This window comes from Nansenia antarctica, assembly GCF_963989245.1.
Source record: "Nansenia antarctica genome assembly, chromosome: 5".
NCBI classification, from domain to species: Eukaryota; Metazoa; Chordata; class Actinopteri; order Argentiniformes; family Microstomatidae; genus Nansenia; species Nansenia antarctica.
The window spans coordinates 41,182,364-41,205,946 of NC_137690.1; the positions used below are offsets into that span (position 1 = coordinate 41,182,364).

The 23,583-nt window shown below is 46.7% G+C and overlaps 1 protein-coding gene across 1 annotated transcript in view; it reads right to left on the bottom strand.

Moving 5' to 3' along the window:
* Positions 1–23,369, bottom strand: part of ctc1 (CTS telomere maintenance complex component 1) — a gene marked incomplete at its 3' end in the record, with an annotated part of 63,488 nt that extends 40,119 nt beyond the window's left edge. Inside the window, exons 1-7 of the mRNA XM_080531623.1 lie at positions 23,257–23,369; positions 21,948–22,188; positions 9,893–10,131; positions 9,625–9,754; positions 8,175–8,234; positions 3,967–4,089; positions 2,673–2,908 (exon numbers count right to left, since the gene is read on the bottom strand). Of these exons, the coding sequence (XP_080387749.1) occupies positions 2,673–2,908; positions 3,967–4,089; positions 8,175–8,234; positions 9,625–9,754; positions 9,893–10,131; positions 21,948–22,188; positions 23,257–23,294 (1,067 nt within the window). The 5' untranslated portion in view covers positions 23,295–23,369. The remainder of the gene's footprint in view (positions 1–2,672; positions 2,909–3,966; positions 4,090–8,174; positions 8,235–9,624; positions 9,755–9,892; positions 10,132–21,947; positions 22,189–23,256) is intronic.
* Between the last annotated feature and the right edge of the window lie 214 nt (positions 23,370–23,583).

Sequence of the window (23,583 nt, forward strand, 5' to 3'; positions counted from 1 at the left end):
ACTAATCTGTCGATTATTTTTTCTGTTAGTCGCGATTAGTCGTGTGGCTTTTCGCTGCGCGTAAATGGCGACGCAGAAGCATAAATCCGGCTTAACTAGCTATCTAACCTAACGTTACGCCAAGCTACAGCTGCTCACAGAGCTAGTTGATTGGCTAGCTAGCATTGCTGGCTAGACTACAGACAGCTCACGTTAGTAGGCTACGCTTGGCGCTGTTTATCTTACAGACAGCTCGCTGGTGGACTCAACATAATTGAAATAGCATTCACTTATCAAGCATCATTCATGATCATCCACCATGACTACCTGGTATTTTAATAGCGACCACCCCTCACTTCATTTCATCTCGCGTTCTCCTGGCTTCAACATGGAAAACCCCTGCTACGTAACGTTACATACAAGCGCCTCTGTCTGTCACACGCGTGCCACAGGGCAAATAAATTAATAGCACAAACGCTCATAGCATGTACAGCCCTGTCCATGAGACGTTGTTTTCCAACATGTAACAGTAAAGCTAACATAAACATTACGACCCTAACAATATAACGTTAGCCAGTTGGCTAACAACGTTAGCTAAAACTTACCCAGCTGATTCTTGCATGGCTCCCGTAAAAAAAAAAAAAAAAAAAAAAAAAGATGTTTTTTTAAAAAATGTATACGATTAGTCGACACTAAAATTCCACGTCGACGAGTTTTTATAATCGACGTCGTCGATTGTGTCGACTAATCGTTGCAGCCCTAGCGGCTACCAATAATAGCAGATACTGAGCAGTACTTCGCTAACTGTTTGGCCCTTCTCTTAGATACGCCAGCCATTTGAAGGCCTCTGACAACAAGCTTATGAACACGGCCCAGGCTGCCAAATATGAAAACTAAAAGTTTACGCCTGTAACCCAGCTGTTGGTATTTCAAGATCTTGGTTGAAAAGGCTTCCTCTAGGCTGTGGTCAAAGGTGCAGCTATCTTCCAGAATGAGCACCTCTCTGTGATTTGCATTAGGGCTGCAACTAACAATTATTTTGATAATCGATTAATCTGCCGATTATTTTTTACTGTTAATTTAATCTAATTTACTGTTAAAAAAACTGATTTCTTTTGCAAACGTTATTTTATGTTTTCTAAATCAGCCAGGCCTATACATCTACATGTGCATATACATGTGAGATTGTTTCAATAAAGTAATTGAACTCTAGCTCAATACATGCATTGTTTTAGGTAATAACTTTGCTTAATGTAAAGGTCAGTAACCCAAAGTGCAATATAGGCTACAGACAAGACACTAATGTTTTTATATAACAGATATGCTCCAAAACAATGCAATGTGTCCTCTCACTCCATACAATAGGCTAGGCGACAGTCAGTGCCTCACTCTAACTCACGGGTAGCTTGGTAGGCTACCACTAGCTAGCCTTTAGCTTATCACCTCTGCTCTACCACTGACGTTAGCCAGCTAGCTAAATACACTTGTCATGCAATATTGAATTCATGAATGCGAGCAAACACTCACTGGCTATGGCATTACATTACAGTCATTTAGCTGACGCTTCGCCAGAACTCACACTAACGCATTTGCATGGAGAGCAGGAGACCATGGAAGGGCTGAGCCCAGCAGGACTTATATAATAAAACAATAGGAAGTTAGCTGTAACCCTCCTCTATAGAAACATAGTTAGTGTAACCCTCCTCTATAGAAACATAGTTAGCTGTAACCCTCCTCTATAGAAACATAGTTAGTGTAACCCTCCTCTATAGAAACATAGTTAGCTGTAACCCTCCTCTATAGAAACATAGTTAGTGTAACCCTCCTCTATAGAAACATAGTTAGTGTAACCCTCCTCTATAGAAACATAGTTAGTGCTCTGGTTCTCAGCACAGCTACGCAGACTACAGCTGGACGAGCAGCGTAGTGATAGTGAGCTAGCGGCAGCAGCGAGCTAACCCTGCTAGCTAACTCACTAGCATGTCCTGACAGCAGACAGCAGACAGCTTCACTCTCAAGGCTTTTGAGTAGCATGATTTAAATGTAGCCGCCTGATTCGCTATGATTCGCGATGCCTACACCGGCCGCAAGACAGCGTGGCGTGCGTCAACAGGAAGTAGGTTTGTTATGGAAACAAACCCCCCCCCCCCCCCCCCCAAAAAAAGGACGAATCTATAATGGCATTCATCGCCAACGAATTTCGTTATCGATTATTATCGATTTAATCGATTCGTTGTTGCAGCCCTACTGTCGATAAAAGCTCGCATGATTATACTACTATCTAGTATACTAGTATACATACTATCGCATGTGCGGAGTCCATACTCCACCCACTTTACAGCACAGTCGGAGTTCGGCCATTCCGTGTTCCGTGTGAATGTTGGCCAATGTGAGACGTTCATTTTTTATGACGCGATCAAACAGTGCAAGCAAACCATGCTGTTCTGTAAATGACACGAGCATTGAGTGATGACTACCTACTGCCAAGTAATATAATTATAGCAAACATGCCGGCAGTTTGGTATCTGTTCTCTGACAACAAGTCAGTTAAGCGTTGTTGAAAATCAATGACACGTCGCTCGTAACTGGTCGCAGCCATGTTGTTTATTTGCGACGCACCGACGCACATTACGCGAGTCGACGTATTGCGTCGACGCGTCGTCCCAGCCCTACACACACACACACACACACACCTGTCCCTCAGCTTGGTGCAGCAGCAGCAGAGCCACAGGTACTGAGACACGCCAAGATTCTTCTCCAGGAGTAACCGTGGCAACAAGGCGTCGTTGCCAGGGCCGTCACTAGGGCGGGTGACTTCTGTCGCCAGGCGACTGAAGGAAGTGACACGCAGACTGGAGCGCAGACACGTACAAAGCATGCTGGGAAGACTGTCAGGGCACGGCCGGTAAAGGAAATGGACATCATGGAGCTGAGAGAGAGAGAGAGAGGGAGGGAAGGAGGGAGAGAGAGAGAGAGATGGAGAGAGAGACAGCATAAACAGATCTATCCACCTATGCCTCCCTCCCCCCCTTCCCTCTACCTCCCTCCCCCTTACCTCTACCTCCCTCCCACCCCCTTGCCTCTACCTCCCTCCCTCTTGCCTCTATCTACCTCCCTCCCTTCCTCTTACCTCTAGGGAGAGAGGGAGGGAGGGAGAGAGAGGGAGAGAAGGAGGGAGGGAGCGAGAGAGGGAGGGAGAGAGAGAGGGAGGGAGGGAGAGAGAGAGGGAGGGAGAGAGAGAGAGGGAGGGAGAGGGAGAGAGAGGGAGAGAGAGGGAGGGAGAGAGATGGAGAGAGTCAGCATAAACAGATCTATCCACCTATGCCTCCCTCCCCCCCTTACCTCTACCTCCCTCCCTCCCTCCCCCTTACCTCTACCTCCCTCCCTCTTGCCTCTATCTACCTCCCTTCCTTCCTCTTACCTCTATCTACCTCCCTCCCTCTCTCTTACCTCTACCTCCCTCCCTCCCCCTTACCTCTACCTCCCTCCCTCTTACCTCTACCTCCCTCCCTCTTACCTCTATCTACCTCCATCCCCCTTACCTCTACCTCCCTCCCCCTTGCCTCTACCTCCCTCCCTCTTACCTCTATCTACCTCCCTCCCTCCCTCCCCCTTACCTCTACCTCCCTCCCTCTTACCTCTATCTACCTCCCTCCCTCCCCCTTGCCTATACTTCCCTCCCTCCCTCCCCCTTACCTCTACCTCCCTCCCCCTTACCTCTACCTCCCTCCCCCTTACCTCTACCTCCCTCCCCCTTAGCTCCACCTCCCTCCCTCCCCCCTCTACCTCCCTCCCTCTTACCTCTACCTCCCTCCCTCTCTCTTACCTCCACCTCCCTCCCTCCCTCCCCCTTACCTCTACCTCCCTCCCTCTTACCTCTACCTCCCTCCCTCTTACCTCTACCTCCCTCCCTCCCTCTTACCTCCCTCCCTCCCTCTTACCTGCACCTCCCTCCCTCTTACCTCTACCTCCCTCCCTCCCCCTTACCTCCACCTCCGTCCCTGGTCTCAGAGCCCGCCTCCTCTGCGGCTGATAGGCCAGACACAGGCCCACCTTCCCGTCAATCACGTAGAGCTCCGCCCGCGCGCTCAGCACACTGGTCACCACTCCCTGGAGGGGGAGGGGTCAGGAGGAAACCATGGTAATCAGCTAGTCATGACTGGCGGCCATACTGACTCCACATACTTTATATAATATATATATTCATAAAATATGAATATATATGTGTTTCTTTTTCCTTTCCCCCATTCATAAAAAATGTAAAAAATACTTTCTTGTGAAATATGACAACCCTAGTTGACTATCTGTGCAGTATAGTACAGTGGATTGTGTACATAGCCTCTATTGATGTAAACCAGCTCCTTACCTTCTTGTGATTTTATGCATCTATGCTTTTTCCAAAATGTGTTTCTTTTTCCTTTCCTAAACACCAGGGGAGCCTCCCCTCCTAAATTTCGTTGTTTGGTACCTGTACTGTAACAATGACAAATAAAGTCTATCTATATATATATATATATATATATATATATTTGTACGTTAGTTCTGCCAATCGCAAACAAACAAAAAATCTAGTTAATCACAACAGTATACTGTGATGAATCATGATTTATTAAATGTATTAAATGGTAAATGGAATGACTTATTCCAAAGCGCTTTACAACGGCCTCTCATTCACACACCAATGGCGGTGAAACCATGCAAGGTGCCGGCCCGCTCATTGGGAGCAATTTTGGGGTTCAGTGTCTTGCCCAAGGACACCTCGACATGTGGACAGCGATCTGCCGACGTTGCGATCATTAGACGCCGGCTCTACCTCCTGCGCCACAGCCGCCCCCATATACGCTATTGTTTCTAAGAAGAAAACACTGACAGTTTTCAGCAGCAAGTGCAATGATAACAGGAATGAACAGATAAATACAGTACACTACTTCACATAATTTTGTATATTTTGAAGAGTTTAAAAAGACCTGACATGGCTACTTTGCCTGACAGCTAACTTAGAACATTCAACTCGTCCCCATAGGGATAGTTACCATAGAGATAGTTACCATAGAGATATGAATGAATGAATGAATGGTCTTTATTGTCATTGCTATAGTACAGGTACCAAACAACGAAATTTGGGAGGGGTGGCTCCCCTGGTGCTAGGAAAGAAAAAAAACAACTAAAAAAACAAGAAGGGAAAGGAGCTGGTTTACATAAATAAAGGCTATGTACACTATCCACTATACTATACTGTACAGATAAGACGACTAGGGTTGTCATATTGCACATAGTGTTATTGCACATTCATTTAAAGTGTCGCAGTTTGCAGGCTTGAAATGTACACATTTGTGCCTCAGCACTACACCTGATTTTTTCAATCCAGCAGCTGCCATCAATCCGTCCAGACTGTCCAGGGCCCAGAACCTAGGTCTTTGCTGTGTTCAGGGCCTGGATGGCCCTGGGGTAGAAGCTGAGCTTCAGTCTGTTTGTCCTTGCGGCCATGGTCCTGTACCGCCTTTTCGAGGGCAGCCGGGCAAAGTGTTCGTACCCAGGGTGGGTTGGGTCTCTGGAGATCTTGGAGGCCTTCCTGAGACAGCGTGTGTTGTACAGCTCTTCCAGAGAGGGGAGGGGGGCGCCGGTGATCTTCTGGGCTGTTCTCACGACTCTCTGTAGCGCATTTCTCTCCGCGGTTGTGCAGCTGGACAACCAGTTGCAGATGCCGTAGGTGAGGATGCTCTCCACTGCGCCGCGGTAGAAGGCCACCAGTATCTCCTGCTTGTTGTGTTCCTTCCTGAGGACTCTCAGGAAGTAGAGCCGCTGTTGTGCCTTCTTGGTGGTGGCTGCTGTGTTGTTCTTCCAGGACAGGTCATCCTGTATGTGCACCCCCAGGAATCGGAGGGTTGAGACTCTCTCCACGCTCTCTCCGTCGATGAGCAGGGGCTGGATCTCAGATTTTTTCCTCCTGAAGTCCACGATGATTTCCTGGGTCTTTGACTTGTTCAGCAGCAGGTTGTTAACCTTGCACAGCTTGCTCAGCTGCTCTACCTCATCCCTGTACGCCGCCTCGTCCCCCCCTGAGATGCAGCCCACCACGGTGGTGTCGTCTGCAAACTTTACGATGGAGTTGCTGGGGTGGACGGGGGTGAAGTCGTAGGTGTAGAGGTTGTAGAGGATGGGGCTTAGCACGCAGCCCTGGGGGGACCCAGTGCTGAGTCTGAGGGCTGTGGAGGTGTGGGAGCCCACCCGCACCCTCTGGGGGCGGTCGGACAGGAAGTCCTTGATCCATGCACATATAGTGTGAGATAGTCCCAGGTCTAGTAGTTTGGTCACTAGCCTGTCTGGAAGGATGGTGTTGAAGGCAGAGCTGAAGTCCACAAAGAGCAGTCTCGCGTAGCTGTTTCCCCTCTCCAGGTGGGATAGAGTGGCGTGGAGAGTCGTCGCGATGGCGTCCTCTGTGGACCTGTGGGCTCTGTAGGCGAACTGGTATGGATCCAGGTTGGGCGGTAGGCGTGTGAGTATGTGGGCCCGGACTAGTTTCTCGAAGCACTTCATGATGATTGGTGTGAGTGCCACCGGGCGGTAGTCGTTTAGGCAGCTCACCGTGCTTTTCTCCGGGACTGGGATGATAGTTGAGGTTTTCAGGCAGGGTGGGATGGTGGCCTGGGACAGGGACTGGTTGAAGATGTTGGTGAAAACCCCGGCCAGCTGGTCGGCGCAGTCCCTCAGCACCCGTCCCAGGACGCCATCCGGCCCAGAGGCTTTCCTGGGGTCCACCGCCTTCAGCACGCGTCTCACTTCATGCTCTGTGTGGGTGAGGCTGCTGAGAGCTGGAGAGAGTGGTGTTTGTGTTGTGGTTACCTCCGTTCGCCCCTCGTCGAACCGGGCGTAGAAGGAGTTCAGCTTTTCCGCCAGCAGCAGGTCGTCCTCTGCGGCTGTGAGCCTGTTGGCTCTGAAGTTTGTCATGTGCTGAACCCCCTGCCACATCCGCCAGATAGTTACCATAGGGATAGTTACCATAGGGATAGTATTGCAGAACGTTTGACCACGCTACGACGTGCGATGTAGCGATGATGAAGTTGATGGCTCAGATCCAGAGTTAACTGATTCTGGTGCCTTTCTTTTTAAATAAACGTTCCATGCTAGACATGCTAGATATGCTAGACATTGGGAAAGACGTGATGATGTATGAGGCGGCTAACAAGCTGCATTTTCATGATAAGTTGCATAACTATAATTTTTATTATGTCAGCAAATTTTCTTGGGACGGCACCCTGGGAAACACTAGCTGTGTTTACATAAAAGTTAACCGAATTTCAAAATACGAATCATGAAATGCAGAACATTTCCATTAACTTGGCTAGAGCGAATAAGCTAGGCTACGTAAAACGTAATTTCGCCAGGATGACGAGTTATAGGCTACGTGTCTACGTTACACATGCTGTGGAAGTAAACGAACGAACCAGCTTGGCCATGTTGCAGACTGTCCAGAGACAAAGGAAAGTTAGGCTACTTAGCTAGGCTACGTAAAATGTAAACAACGTAAAAAATAGTATTTTGTATATTAATATATATAGTATGTATATAGTTTGATGTAAAGAACTCTCCCAACTGCAATGCAAAAAACACATACGAAATCTTTTGAAAAGTACAATAAAGCTTTATTTCTTTCAACAAAGTGTGGTGTGCATCTCAACTACCAGCAGTGCGATATCTGTAAACATACTGTAGACTCTCCGCTGCTTCAGACTCTTCCACTTGTTGCGCATAATGGACCAGGGTTTGTCAAATCCTTTGTTGAGCATCTCGTTTCTTAAGTCCTGGTATATTGTGGCATTTCTTTGCTGTTTGCCATCTAAGACATGTTCAGCAGACATGTCACGTGAGTTGAAATTTGCTACGTCAGAGTTTATTCAAATGACCTGTTTCCATTCAACTTGATGCCAATCACCTCTGATTCGCATAAGTCAAAAACCACCTCAAGTGAGCGTATGAACTTTTGTTCGAATTAGAGGTGATACTCAATGAGTATGTACTGCATACTGCCTACTAAATTCATAATAAGTATGCCAATAAGTATGCCATTACCAGCCGACTGTTCACACTGAAGTATGCAGCTCAGTATCCGAGAATGCACACACACACACACACACACACACACACACACACACACACACACACACCTCACCTCACCTCACCTCACCTCACCTCACCTTGTAGCTGATGATCTTGGAGGTCTTCAGTGGGGGGAGAGAGGAGTTGGTCTGGGGTCTCTGGGACATCCGGGCCTCCATCACAGGAGTGTGGGTTTCCTCCTCAGGTGTGGGTGTGTCTGTGTGGGTTTGTGTGTGTGTGTCTGTGTCTGTGTGTGTTTGTGTGGGTGTGTCTGTGTGTGTGTCTGTGTCTGTGTGTGTTTGTGAGGGTGTGTCTGTGTCTGTGTGTGTTTGTGTGGGTGTGTATGTGTGTGTGTCTGTGTGTGTTTGTGTGGGTGTGTCTGTGTGTGTGTCTGTCTCTGTGTCTGTGTGTGTTTGTGAGGGTGTGTCTGTGTCTGTGTGTATTTGTGTGGGTGTGTATGAGTGTGTGTCTGTGTCTGTGTGTGTTTGTGTGGGTGTGTCTGTGTGTGTTTGTGTGTGTGTGTCTGTGTGTGTTTGTGTGTGTGTGTGTGGGTTGGACTGGTCTGAGATCAGAGAGAGGCTGGACTGTTGGGTCACACACAGAACTCTGTACCTGTCGGTCACCACACACACACGCAGCCCAGACACACACACACTCTGACCCACACACAGACACAGCCTCCACAACAGGCTCACTGGCTCCTGGGGAGAGGGGGGGGGAGAGAGAGGGGGGGGGGGGGGGGAGAGAGAGAGAGGAGGGGGAGAGAGAGAGAGAGGGGGGGAGGGGAGAGAGAGAGAGGGGGGGGGGAGAGAGGGGGGAGAGAGAGAGAGAGGGGGGGAGAGAGAGAGAGAGAGGGGGGGAGAGAGAGAGAGGGGGGGAGAAAGAGAGAGAGGGGGGACTTTCAATGAATTTCCATCACACATTCCTCTCTTTCTCACCCATACTACCCCTCCAGACACAACGCCCCCCCTCCTTACCATGACCAGTATAGACAGTGTGTCCCCCCCTTCCTCTCCATGACCAGTATATGTGTCGTCGTCGTCCCCTCCTCACCATGACCAGTATAGACAGTGTGTGTGTCCCCCCCCCCCTCCTCACCATGACCAGTATAGACAGTGTGTGTCCCCCCCCTCCTCACCATTACCAGTATAGACAGTGTGTGTCCCCCCCCTCCTCACCATTACCAGTATAGACAGTGTGGTTCGTTCGTCCCCCCTCCTCACCATGACCAGTATAGACAGTGTGTGTGTGTGTGTGTCCCCCTCCTCACCATGACCAGTATAGACAGTGTGTGTGTCGTCCCCCTCCTCCCCATGACCAGTATAGACAGTGTGTCGTCGTCGTCGTCCCCCTCCTCACCATGACCAGTATACAGTGTGTGTGTCGTCGTCGTGCCCTCACCATGACCATTATGGACAGTGTGTGTGTGTGTGTGTCCCCTCCTCACCATGACCAGTATATACAGTGTGTGTGTGTGTGTGTGTGACCCTCTTCACCATGATCAGTATAGACAGTGTGTGTGTGTGTGTGTGTGTGTGTCCTCCTCACCATGACCAGTATTGATAGTGTGTGTCGTCCCTCTCTCAGACGCAGGCAGAAGAAGGCTTTCCTACCCATGTCCAGCAGGGGGCAGACTCCACACACCTCCCCATACACCTGGACACGCAGGCCTCGCACCCTGACACACACACACACACGTTACATAGGCACACAGATGCCCCATACACCTACACACACACACACACACACACACACACACACACACACACACACACGTCACACACACACACACACACACACACACACACACACACACCTGCAGGTGTGTAGGAGTGTGTCAGCGTGTCTGACCCCCACGGCCGTGCGCAGGTTGACCCCTCCTCCAGGGTCGATGCCCAGCCCCACCCTGGGGTCAGGGGTCAGCGGGAGGGGGCAGCCAATCAGCTCCAGGTAGCCTGGCTCTCCCTGGTCCTGCCCCAGTGCATGCTGGGAGATGTAGTTCCAGCTGGGGAACAGCAGAGGAAGGCCCAGCCAGTGGGGAGAGGGGCTCAGGAGCTGAGGGGGGGGGCAGAGAGAGAGAGAAGGGGGGGAGAGAGAGAGAGGGAGATGGGGAGAGAGAGAGATGGGGAGAGAGAGAGAGATGGAGAGAGAAAGAACTTGACAGCATATACTTGTGTGTGTTGTGGTGTGTGGATGTTTTTGGACAAAGTATTTTCTGGAATTATAATTTCTTAAGTTAATAATTTGCACGCACGCACAGTGTGTAGTATAGTACACTGTTAGTATGCTGTCTTAATGGAATGTTTGTATTGTTAGTAAAGGCCCAATCCCAATTCACCCCTACGGCTCTGTTTTGCGCGTTCACGTTTAGGATAGGGGTGTCCCAATTCATGTTTCCATTTTTCGGGACCACATTCGATTCGGAGCCATAACTCTACCTTCCAGGATGAATTGCGAATCATCTACAGAAATCTGATTTCGCTCAAAGCAATGCAGAAGACAGCCACAAATGTCACAACAACAACAAAGAAAATGCTATTATGCCGATGTGCCATGTCTGACGTTACAGGCTGACTTGTGCATGACAGTTGCGCATAATATTTCCATATGGCATGACACCTAGTAATGTCATTTCAATTAGGGATGCTCCGATCTGGATTTTTGGGGCCGATACCGATCACCAATTTTTTTCCTCAAGATCAACCGATACCAATACCGATACCGATTTTTTTTTAAATACATAACTGTAGGCCGACTGACTGGATAGCCTACATATTTTTTGCTTTTTAGACAAAAGTTTTGATCCATTAGGCACCAAGCAAACGCAGACCCATTTGTATGGCATAGTAAAAGTCTAGCCTATCACCCAGTTAGGGCCTGAAGCCCAAGTCAGTCGATATGGCTGTATAAAAGACATCATAAACGTGGCCTTCATGGTTTACATACTGTTACGTCCTCCTATGTTTTCTGTTCAGTTATCTGTCTTCCCCAGAAGAAAAAAAAAGAAGAAAAAAAAAGATCGGTTTTTGCGATCGGCCATTTTTGCCGATCACCGATCGAGTCATTTGGAGTGAAATCGGCCGATTTAAATCGGTGGCCGATAAATCGGAGCATCCCTAATTTCAATGCATTATAGACCTTTTCTTTACAACAAGCATAACCCCTAAAAAATGCTATTATGCCGATGTGCTTAACATAGAAATACACCGTTCCAAAGTCCAGCGCGCTTCAGCCAAGTTTAAGATCCGAGGGTTTTGGTGCTCAGCAGTAGAGGACAATAACAGCAAAACTATTACCTGGGCACTTCCATTAGACTACCGAAGCAAGACACCAGAGCACTCATATCTGCACGTTTGTCACAGGGTGCCAGTCACCCTGTTGTTCTGCAACAAACGCGGAGATTGTATGAGCGCTCCGGCGTCTCAGTCCAATGGAAGTGTCAGGCACAGCCTCCCCATAGAAATACACCATGTCATCACCACATCCTCCCCATAGAAATACACCATGTCATCACCACAGCCTCCCCATAGAAATACACAATGTCATCACCACAGCCTCCCCATAGAAATACACCATGTCATCACCACAGCCTCCCCATAGAAATACACCGTGTCATCACCACAGCCTCCCCATAGAAATACACCATGCCATCACCAAAGCCTCCCCATAGAAATACACCATGTCATCGGAGCGCGATTCACATTTCCGAGATGGACAATCCTGTTTATTTAGACTTTTTTATGTGGCGTTTGACAGTGGATGATGGTAGACATATTTAATGTAAAGTTATTTATCTAACATTAGGCTGATTTGTGCATGATAGTTTTTTGCTACTGAGTTTGCTATTGCGTTTTGACCTATTTCCATGTTGCATTTTCCCCCTTTGATGGCATATGACGCTGTAGCTATGGGACTTATTAAACCAAAACACGCAATCTAATCCGAGCGGTTGTTATTATGTAATATTATTGATGGGTTATATCATGTAGCTGACTAACGCCGTGGACAGCGGCTGTTTCTCCAGTGTTCCTGTTACATCGGGTTTCGGAACCGCAAGCAATGGTCACCCCCCAAACTTCAGCCCGTTCACTCCGCTCCTCCACCTCTGCTGGCCGACTGGCCCCACCACCTCTACGCCAACACGGCAGTCGCGCTGCCCGGTCACGTCTCTTGGTAAATGGTAAATGGACTGCACTTATATAGTGCCTTTATCCAAAGCGCTTTACAACGGCCTCTCATACACATTCACACACCAATGGCGGCAAGCTACCATGCAAGGTGCCGGCCCGCTCACTGGGAGAAATTTGGGGTTCAGTGTCTTGCCTAAGGACACTTCAACATGTGGCCAGCCAGGGCTCGAACCGCCGATGTGGCAACCTTGCGATTATTAGAGGGCGGCTCTACCTCTTGCGCCACAGCCGCTTCACTACACTCGCTCCCCGCTGGTGGAATGAGCTTCCCACGGCTGTCAGGACTGTAGAGTCACTCCCAATCTTCCGTCAGAGACTGAAGACCCATCTCTTCAGGTTACACCTTAACTGCTCCTCCTGAGACATCTACTACTCCCCAGCACTGTGTCTCCTGAGACACCTTCTTCCCCCTATGCTGTGTGTATACTGTGTCTCCCAAAATGTCTACTTCCTCCTTGTACTGTAAAAAACGTGTAAAAAAAATGACGACGACAGCCAATGGCCCGTGACCTGAGCTAGATTACTCTTCCTGCTACGACTGGTGGATTGATGATTCACTTGCTTAGTCTAATGCAGGGGTGCCCAATACGTCGATCGCGATCGACCGCAAAGGTAGTATGGGTAGATCGCATGGCATTGAACAAAGCCCAAAAGGAGAGAGAGAAAAAAAAAAAAGAAAAAAAAAAAGTTCGCCTATCATCCATCCACCACGCATGCGCAGTCAACAGCGCCAACTACAAAATACCGGCGAGACTAATTAACTAGTTAGCCTTCCAATTTCTACTATTTACTATATAATACTAAAGAAAGGGTATACAAATGAGTGGGGAAGCTGGACCAAGTAAGAAACCAATAACGTACAACTTCCATCCAGAATGGTAGGAGGACTTTTTTACAGGATGTGATATTGGAAGTGAGTCTGTCTGATCTGCAAATCTATGAAGGCTATTTCGAAGAAGGGAAATGTGGCAAAAGAGCGAAAACGTACGGCTGCAACGATAGCTTCTTATCGCGTCAGTCACTTCTTGTTAAACACAAGAAGTCATTCAAAGACGGCAAAATTGTGAAAAAAGCATTTCTCGGTAGAGATGCTCCGATCAGGGTTTTTGGTGCCGATCACCGATCACCGATCACTGGAATCAGTGATCTGCCGATCCGATATCACCGATCACCGATCACAGCGTCGAAAATGGCAATTGAAGCATTCTATTTATTGTGTAGCATTATTTATGTTTTTAATTATTCTTAACACCATTGACATTGTATATTAAGTATTCAAATGAAATTAGGAGATGAGAAAGTATCATGAATTGACGACCATCTGTTTTATTGAATTCACAACCACCTGTAGCTTACTTCAGGAAAAACAAATAAAATGTGAAAATAAAAATCATAATAAATAAAATGTACACTGTCACATCAAATGTGCAACATTCCACTCGAATGAGAGGAACTAGGGGCTCTTAGAGAACTTGGAGCTTACTGTAGCTTTCCTGAGGAACAATAAACATACCCAAACTAAACTGCAACATAAACAGGCAATAGCCAAATATAAAATACTGTTTCAAGTCATATTTAGGAGGAGATAAGACAGCAAGTCAGCAATAATCAATAAAACAAAAAAACAAAACATTGCACCTAAGGAGATTTCAGACTCAAACCTTACTTCTGATTAAGCAGCATCACTGGTAGATTAGCCTAGAGAAATACAAGCATCTCAGCGTTTTTGGCACTCAGCCTGTTCCTCTTATCATCTAAAATATGTCCTGCTCTGCTGAAAAGTCGCTCGCTATCTACACTTGTGCAAGATGCACAGAGGAAGACCTAAAACTCACGCGCTAATAGTTGTTATTATGGGCCAAGTGACTTCCTGCTCGCGGGGTCACATGACGTCGCTGAACACTACCTACACTACGCTCGTGAAGTCGCGCTGAAACTCTGACCAGCACTCGTGGAACGCCTCTCGTCCAATCAAAGCACTCGGTCCCTTTATGACGTCGAGCCCAGTGTGCGCTTCGGCGCTCTCTGAGCGAATCGACGAACGCAAGAAAAAATGCCGTATGATATTCGTGGTATTGAAAGACCTTGCGTGCGTTCCTCCCCGAGGTATTTCTTTTGAGCAGACATTACAAACGGCATATTTGTTGTCTCTTTCCGACACTGTGTAATATTTCCAGACTGGCGACGCCATTTTGTAAATCGGTCGGGTTTGATCGGCCGTTTTGAGAACTCCGATCAAAACCGATCAAGGCCATATCGGCCGATACCGATCGGCGCCGATCAGATCGGAGCATCACTATTTCTCGGGGTTGCAGATTGCCTTTTCGATGACAGATCCACAGTGGCTGATGACACCTTGCAAGCCTGCCTACACCTTGCAACCAGCTCCTACAGCCCTGACTACTAGAAACTAGCTGCCTCCTCCCAGTGCCAGGTCTCCCACTAAGGTAGAGAAATGCATTTATTTTCTCCTTTCAAACTAGGGAACTACCTGTTTTGTATCTGGTTTACTTTTCTGTTTGTTGGATCAGTAGTTGGCTATGGTACTGCAGACTGGCTGTCAGTGTGTGAGTGAGAGAAAGTGAGTGTGTGTGTGTGTGTGTGTGTGTGTGTGTGTAAGAGAGAGAGAGAGAGAGAGAGAGAGAGAGAGAGAGAGAGAGAGAGAGAGAGAGAGAGAGAGAGAGGGGGAGAGGGAGAGAGAGAGGGGGGGGAGAGAGAGAGGGAGGGTTTGTGCTATGGCTCCCTATGCAGACTGGCAAATGTGTGTGTGTGTGTGTGTGTGTGTGTGTGTGTGTGTGTGTGTGTGTCTGTGTGTGTGTGTGTGTGTGTGTGTGTGTGTGAGTGTGAATAGCAAAGAGGGAGGGTTTGTGATGGTCTTCTCCTGTGTGGCTGTGTAACAGAGAGAGAGAAAGTGTATTGTGAGTTTACTATGCAGGCTGGGAACTGTGTGTGTGTGTGTGTGTGTGTTTGTAGTACGTGCGTGTACGTTTGCGATGTTGAAACTAGACTGGTAGATCTTGGCAGACTGGCTACTTGAAAAGTAGATCTTGGTCCAAAAAAGTGTGGGCACCCCTGGTCTAATGTATCGATTGTACTGTAAGTCGCTTTGGAATAAGGCATAAAAAGAAAAAGGAATACACATTTTTAAATGTAACGTCATAAAAATAAATCTGCGTTCCGTGTCTAATGTTATCTATCTAATGTTTTAAAGCAGGGGTCCCCAAACTACGGCCCGCGGGCCGGACACGGCCCGCCCCCACACTTGGACCGGCCCTTTGAACAACGTCGCCCCCACACACTCTCAACAATGCCAGAAACATATTTTGAAAATTAAACTTTAAATATATGTTTTAATCATATCATATCTGTATTTGATATTAAAGGTTGGCTTTCAAATGAAAATTTCCCTTAGTTATAAACTATTTTCATTAATAACATTATTAGTTAGTTTCACTAATGAGGTGGTGGCAGAACAGAGGATGGGGAAACAACTGGCGGCCATGCTGGCCAATCCCTCCCACCCGATGTACTGCGAGCTGGCGGGGATGAGGAGCAAGTTCAGCCACAGATTTGTTCTCCCCCGTCAAAGTACAAAAAGATTTGGACAGTCCTTTGTTCCAGCTGCACTCCGACTCTACAACCAGGCCCTGCAGGGTGGGGGAGACCTGGAGCTGGAACTTTGGAACTTGGAACTTTTTACAACAGTGCACACGTGATTAGTATTGTTAAAGGCAAAGAAGTTTGTCAATAAATGTATGAATGTGATCGCGGAGGAGGTGTGTCCCGCAGTGAGTCTGTCCGCAAGTAGGCACCAGATGAATTGAAACAATGGGGGATTAGAGAATGTAGATGCCCAGCTGCAGGAGAAAACGAAATAATTTGTTCATGATCTGTGTCAAGCAGGGTTTTTCCTGCATAGAGAATTATGAGGCGGCCGCCTCCGTCATATTTCTTGCCGCCTCCAGCTCTCAACAAAACTCTGACGGTCGTATTTTCTACGGTGGATTTCTGTCATTTCTAACTGCAATTGCGGCATTGCGCCGACGTGGTGGCGGGGGCGCTGTTTCGCAAATAAGTTAGCTTTCGTTTTTGCTAGCGAAATAGCTGATAGTATGTTGACTGCTCAAGGAGAATACATATTTGAAAGTACAGAATGCCTGAGAGCCTTATATTGCATTATATTACATTATATTTTGATCATCTGGTGCCTGAATATTGTGTTTTCCTTTACATAAATAATGACATTTCCACCATAAATTGATGCAGAAAGGTCACAAATTGGTGCATATCAATTCACCAGAATGCAAGAAATTAAGTGTTTGATGCTCGTTTAAGGACCCCCAGACAGCCCTGCTTCATGGGTCCCCCCGTGTATGATGAGGGTCCTCCCTCATGTATCAGACTGTAAAACTGATTATATTTCATTGACATATCACTATAGGTATAAATTCCATCCAAATTCAACTGTTTAGACTTTGTTTGCATCCACCAGTCCTCTCCTGCGCGCAATTGCTTTGCGCAACCGCCTCCATTTCACTCCGTTCCATATTATTTTATGTTAGAGACCGACCCAGGCCCCCCATCACAGAAAGGAAAAATGATGTGGCCCTCACAGAAAAAAGTTTGGGGACCCCTGTTTTAAACGGAACCCCGGCTATTAAGACATGTAGGCCTTAATACGCTCTAATTGCCATCTCCTACTAAAATATGTTTAAATCCTTTTAACATAGTGTTTATGGCTAATCTGTGCATGATACTGGCACATTCTGACATATTTCATGTCGCATTTCCCCACTTTGATGGCATATGACGCCCGATGTCAGTGCAGACTGGCAGGGTAGGAGCACAGGTGGATAGTCTACAGAGCGCCGTTATTCTGACATGGTCTGATAATTAAGCATTATCAGAGTATTTGAATTACTGGGCTCAGTGAATCACTGGGCTCTTTAAAGCAGACGAATAAACATGTTTTATGCCAATTTTAACTAAATAATAAAGTGAACCCTTACTTTGAACATGGTATCAAAAAAATGCCTACATTATCAGAAGTTGTCGAACTACCTTTTTCGGGCCTCCCATCATAATTGACAGAGATTTAAAAGTGCTCCCATACATGAGATTTAAATGACGAGGGAGGCATTTCGAACAACGTAACTAGCACTCGCCATGAAACACTTGGGCCGCGTTCGTAAATTCGCTTTGAGAGCGCCGGGCACACTGGGTCCGACGTCATAAAATGACCAAGTAATTTGATTGGACAAGAGGTGTTCCTTGAATGCTGATCAGATTCCAGAGCAAATTTACGAACGCAGCCTTGTTGTTGTGGATTCCCAGCTTCATGTGTAGTGAGTAAACAAGGGTTATTTTGTTTCGCATTTTCAACCTATCATTGCGCTTTAGAGGAAAACAAAGCATGCAAATGTTGCGTCTATGTTTTCATGGCAACTCTACGTTGTGATTTACAAGAGATATTAACTAATGTTTACATTTTGGTACACATGCGTGCCGTACCGTGGAGGGCGATCCGTTACCCCCCTAGATACTGCTAATCTATTATGACTAGTTGCACCACTACAGTGTTTCCTCCAGGAATTTTTACATTAGTGGCGGATAGCACGCGCGCTCAAAACAACAACCTAATTTCAACCAAAACTAGAGGGAGGATGGCAAAAAATATATATATATATACAGAATATAAACTTGTGACTGACAGTCACATACACACACACAAAGATCATCAGCTATAATATAATACGAAGTAGGCCTACATGAGCACAAAAGCGGCTAATGTTACTGATTAACTGTTTACTGTTGTGCCGAGAGACGGGAGTCGTAGGCGGCGTATCAAATTACAAAGCTAAACGTTTAATGAAGGACATGAACGATTGTCAACAACACACTCAAGCAGTAAATAGAACAGACTAAACAACTTGGGTACTACGCACTCAACTGCGGACGGAACAATACTCCCAACCCATAGTTCCGTGCGTGAATTATGTCAACCCACCACATTACAGAAGTAAAATCACAGTCAGATGGAGCATTCGGTAAACAGCTGAGTTAAAGAAAACAAACTCTTACCTTTGATGACACCCACATGAGCCCTGTTTTCCCGTACTTCTCCCGTGTGTCTCTTATTGTCCAAATGTTCCCTGAATTTTAGCTGCATGTTTTTCCAGCATGTAATTCCGTTGTCAATAAAAAAATCGACTCCCCTTCTTTTTTCCCTGCCAATACTGTCGTTGCTAAAGTGACGGCACATAAGAATCGTTTTTTGACTTGCTAATGTCTGCTGATACACCAACACAGCTAGCTGATGCTGATGGCTCTCCCGCTGTAGTTGTAGCTGGTGGTGGTGGTACCCCGCCATAAACGTTGTTAGCTGATCCACCACCTAGCTCCTTTGCCAGCCATGCAGTTTCGGATCGCTCATAGCCACTGCTAGCTTCAGCAATGTTTGAAGTGTCTGGGACATCTTTTTTCTTGAAAAATCCATCCATCTGTCGCTGTTTTCGTTAAATGTTTCGAAGTTATTTAACGTGATATCTTATTTGTGCACCAAGCTAGCTAGATCAGCTTTTTGTATCTTTTAGATCAGCGGTCGGGAACCTATGGCTCGCGAGCCATATATGGCTCTTCCGGTGACGGCATATGGCTCCCAGACAATTGGGTTGAAAAGTAAAAAAAAAAAATCAGTTTGGAACTGATTTTAAAATACTTGTGATATTGCGTAATAATACTGTGTCATTTTAAAGTAAACAGAAATTAGTTTTGAAGTTAAATTTCACGGGACTCTTCACGGGACCCATGACCCGTGGGTCGGGTCGGGAACCAATGTCTCTCGAGAGTGTCAGAGGTCGTTGTAAAGGTGAATAAATAAAAAACAATTTGATCAGATAGTGAACTAGCTTATACGCTTCAACCCTTGTAACGAGAAAGATGGCAAAAAGAAAAAAAGACGATGATTACCGTGCATTCCAGGCTGCGTGGACAGAGGAATTTGCATTTGTGGGGATCTGCGGTATGTCTAATATGCAATGATAAAATTGCATCGATGAAACAGTCAAATATAAAGCGGCACTTCGATACGCATCATGCTTCATTTGCATCGAAATATCCAGCGGGGGACAGCAGGAAAAAGGCATGCGAGGAGCTACAGCGGAGAGTGCAGACGAGTCAACAGCAACTGCGTGGGTGGACCAAGCAAGGTGACGGGAATTCCGCTAGCTTTGCGGGTGCTTTGGCAATAGTCAGGAATGGAAAGCCATTCACAGATGGCGAGTATGCCAAAACATTCATGCTTGATGTGGCCAATGAACTGTTTGATGACTTCCCAAATAAAGACAAGATAATCAAACGAATAAAAGACATGCCTCTGTCAGCAAGAACTGTTCACGATCGTAGCATCATGATGGCAAATCAAGTTGAGGAAACACAAATTAAGGACATAAACGCCGGGACATACTTTTCTCTCGCGTTAGATGAGTCAACAGATGTTAGCCATCTATCTCAGTTCAGTATATTTGCCAGGTATGCTGCAGGTGACACACTGCGTGAGGAAAGCTTGGCTGTTTTGCCAATGAAAGGGACAACCAGAGGAGAGGATTTATTCACGTCTTTCATGGAGTTTGCTAAAGAAAAAAAACTGCCGATGGATAAACTTATTTCTGTCTGTACTGATGGTGCACCCTGTATGTTGGGGAAGAACAACGGATTTGTAGCGCTTCTCCGTGAACATGAAAAGAGAGCCATCCTAAGTTTTCATTGCATCCTGCACCAGGAGGCGCTTTGCACTCAGACGTGTGGCCAGGAGCTAGGTGAGGTGATGTCGCTGGTCATTCGAGTGGTCAACTTCATTGTTGCCCGAGCTTTAAATGATCGCCAGTTTAAAGCTCTGTTAGAAGAAGTTGGGAATCATTATCCCAGTCTGCTTTTACACAGCAACGTGCGTTGGTTGTCAAGGGGAAAGGTGCTCAGCCGTTTTGCAGCTTGCCTGAGTGAAATCCGGACTTTTCTTCAAATGAAAGGCGTCAAGCATCCTGAGCTAGACAACACTGACTGGCTCCTGCAGTTTCACTATCTCGTGGACATAACAGGCCATCTGAACCAGCTCAATGTGAAAATGCAAGGTATTGGAAATACAATCTCATCCCTTCAACAAGCAGTGTTTGCATTTGAAAGCAAGCTGGAAGTCTTTCTCAGGGACATTGAAAAAGGTCGTCTTCTGCACTTTGTAACACTGCAACAATTTAGAGATGCATGCTTAGCAAGTGACTCCACTCAACATCTGGATCTCCAGCAGCTAGCTGGCTTTACGTCCAATCTCCTGCAGTCATTCAAAGCACGTTTTGGAGAATTTCGTGCGCGCACTGGTCTTTTCAAGTTCATCACTCATCCACACATGAGTGTGCAGTGGACAAAATCGAGCTGACATGCATCCCTGGGGTCTCTATGGGAGACTTTGAGCTGGAAGTTGCTGACCTGAAGGCATCAGACATGTGGATGAGTAAGTTCAAGACACTTAATGGAGAGTTGGAAAGTCTTGCGCGACAGCGAGCAGAGCTGGCGAGGGAACACAAGTGGACAGAAATGAAAAAACTTCAACCTGAAGACCAGCTGATTCTGAAAACTTGGAACGAGCTTCCTGTGACATACCACACAATGCAGCGTGTTAGTATTGCCGTATTGACCATGTTTGGCTCTACATATGTATGTGAGCAGTCATTCTCGCATATGAGGAACATTAAGACCAACCTACGCTCACGTTTAACTGATGGAAGCCTCAACGCCTGCATGAAGCTCAACCTCACCACGTATGAACCAGACTACAAGGACATCAGCAAAACCATGCAGCACCAGAAATCGCATTAAAAGTAAGACATATTTAATTTATTATATGTTAAAAATACTATATGGCTCTCAATGAAATACATTTAGAAATATTTGGCTTTTATGGCTCTCCCAGTCAAAAAGGTTCCCGACCCCTGTTTTAGATGGTACTACCGGTGACTTTTAGCCCGTTATTTGCGAGGAGAAAACACAGGCGCCCGAGCATTTCGGCAGGTAAGACTGCTGAGCAGGGATGGTTGAGTCTGCACGGTTCTCATGCCGATTCACATTTAGACCAATCAGGAGTAGCCCTTGTGTCACGTCGTCAACTGAATGTTTAATGTCATTAATCTGATTTTGGATCAGCGGTTAGAGAGAGATGGGCGTGGATTTAGGTGCACTTTTAGTCAACATCCATTATAGCGCTGATCTAGGATCAGATATATTTTAATCAGCTAAAATGTTCTGATTTTTTTTATTATTTTTTTTGTGGACTGAATCATTTAGTGGCGGAGGAAATTCATTCGTGGCGGCCCGCCACCAATAAATGCATATAGAGGAAACACTGCACTAGTGTATCCTGTCTTACATGTACTATTGTCACCTTTATCTCATATTATGCCTATTTTTTATTTTTTTTACTATTGTCTTGTGCTGCAATGTCAGGAACCGAAGCCTAAGAATTTTACTGTCTTACACTTGTGTCATGTGAACTAACAATAAACTTGAAACACACACACACACACAAACACCCTTACACACGCATGCATACACACCCTTACACACACGCGCACACACACACGTGCACACACAAACACACACACCCTTACACACACACACGCACACACACACCTCACAGTGCATGCTCCCGCTGGCATCCCTCACATGCCACGCCCCGTCATATGACCCGTCTGAGCTCCTCCCACCACTCAGACAGCCAATCAGCAGCAGGGTGGCGCGCGGCAGAGCCTTGTGGTTGGGCAGAGCTTGCTCCGCCTCCTGGACCCATTCTCTGTGCTGATAGGTGGACCAGGTCAGGTGACTACAGCAGGGGCTGCGTTGCCTGGTAACCAACTCCGACAGGGAGACCAACCTGCCAACGAGAACAGGAGGAATTATGGGTTAAACTATGTAACTATGGTAACTATGACAACCATCACAGTAACCACAGTAACCATCACAGACCCTATAAAAACAAAGATATTGATTCCAAAACTACAAACTATCCTTGCATTAAGATGGACTTATTGAGTGAATGAATGAATGAATGAATGAATGGACTTTATTGTCATTGCTACAGTACAGGTACCAAACAACGACATTTAGGAGGGGTGGCTCCCCTGGTGTTAGGAAAGAAAAAAAAAAAAAAAAAAACTTTTAAAAAAATCACAAGAAGGGAAGGAGCTGGTTTACATAAATAAAGTGATTGAGTGATTTGTTGATGACATTTTATCTCATTTAAAGTGTCAGAACAAAGGGTGTGTAGACTTATGCACGTGAGGTATTTCTGTGTTTCAATTATATTGCAGAAATTTCTAAAAACCTATTTTCACTTTGTCATTATGGGGTATTGTGTGTGGATTGATGCCAATTTTTATTTATTTAATCAAATTTAAATTGAGTCTATAACACAACAACATTTTTTTTAAATGTAAGGGGTGTGTTGACTTTCTATTCAGTTGTTAAGTCTGACGTCACGTTTAGCAATTTCCGGGTGACGGTCCAAATAAAAAATTACCCACACCAGAGTACCAGTGTACTAAAGCGGTAGAATGAGTTCTACAGTTCAATCGTTTTTTAGACTCAGATCTATTCATACAACAAGGGACACAGCACTGCAGCATTTCGAAGAGAGCGCCTCAGCCAACATTGGACCCGGAAACAGTATTATCTGTTCGTCATACCCCTACCTGTAGCTGAGGGGCAGAGACAGAGCTGATGAACCCATGGACCCCCCTTCCCTCCTCCCCTACCTGTAGCTGAGGGGCAGAGACAGAGCTGATGAGCCCATGGACACCCCCCCTCCTCCCCTACCTGTAGCTCAGTGGCAGAGACAGAGCTGACGAGCCCATGGACCCCCCCCCATCTCCCCTACCTGTAGCTGAGGGGCGGAGACAGAGCTGATGAACCCATGGACCCCCCCCCCGCCCACCTCCCCTACCTGTAGCTGAGGGGCAGAGACCGGGCTGACGAGCCCATGGACCGCTCCAGTCTGTCCACCAGGGCCAGGGCCAGCTGTTCAGGGGAGGAGGGAGGGGAGGCACCCAGCACAGGGACCAGCTGCCCCCTCACAAACACAAACACCTCACACAGCCACTCCTGCTCCTGGAAGACAGACAGACAGACAGAGACACACAGAGACAGACAGACGGACAGAGAGAGACACACAGACAGACAGAGACAGACCGACAGAGACAGACAGACAGACAGAGAGAGACAGACAGACAAAGAGACAGACAGACAGATAGAGACAGACAGATAGACAGAC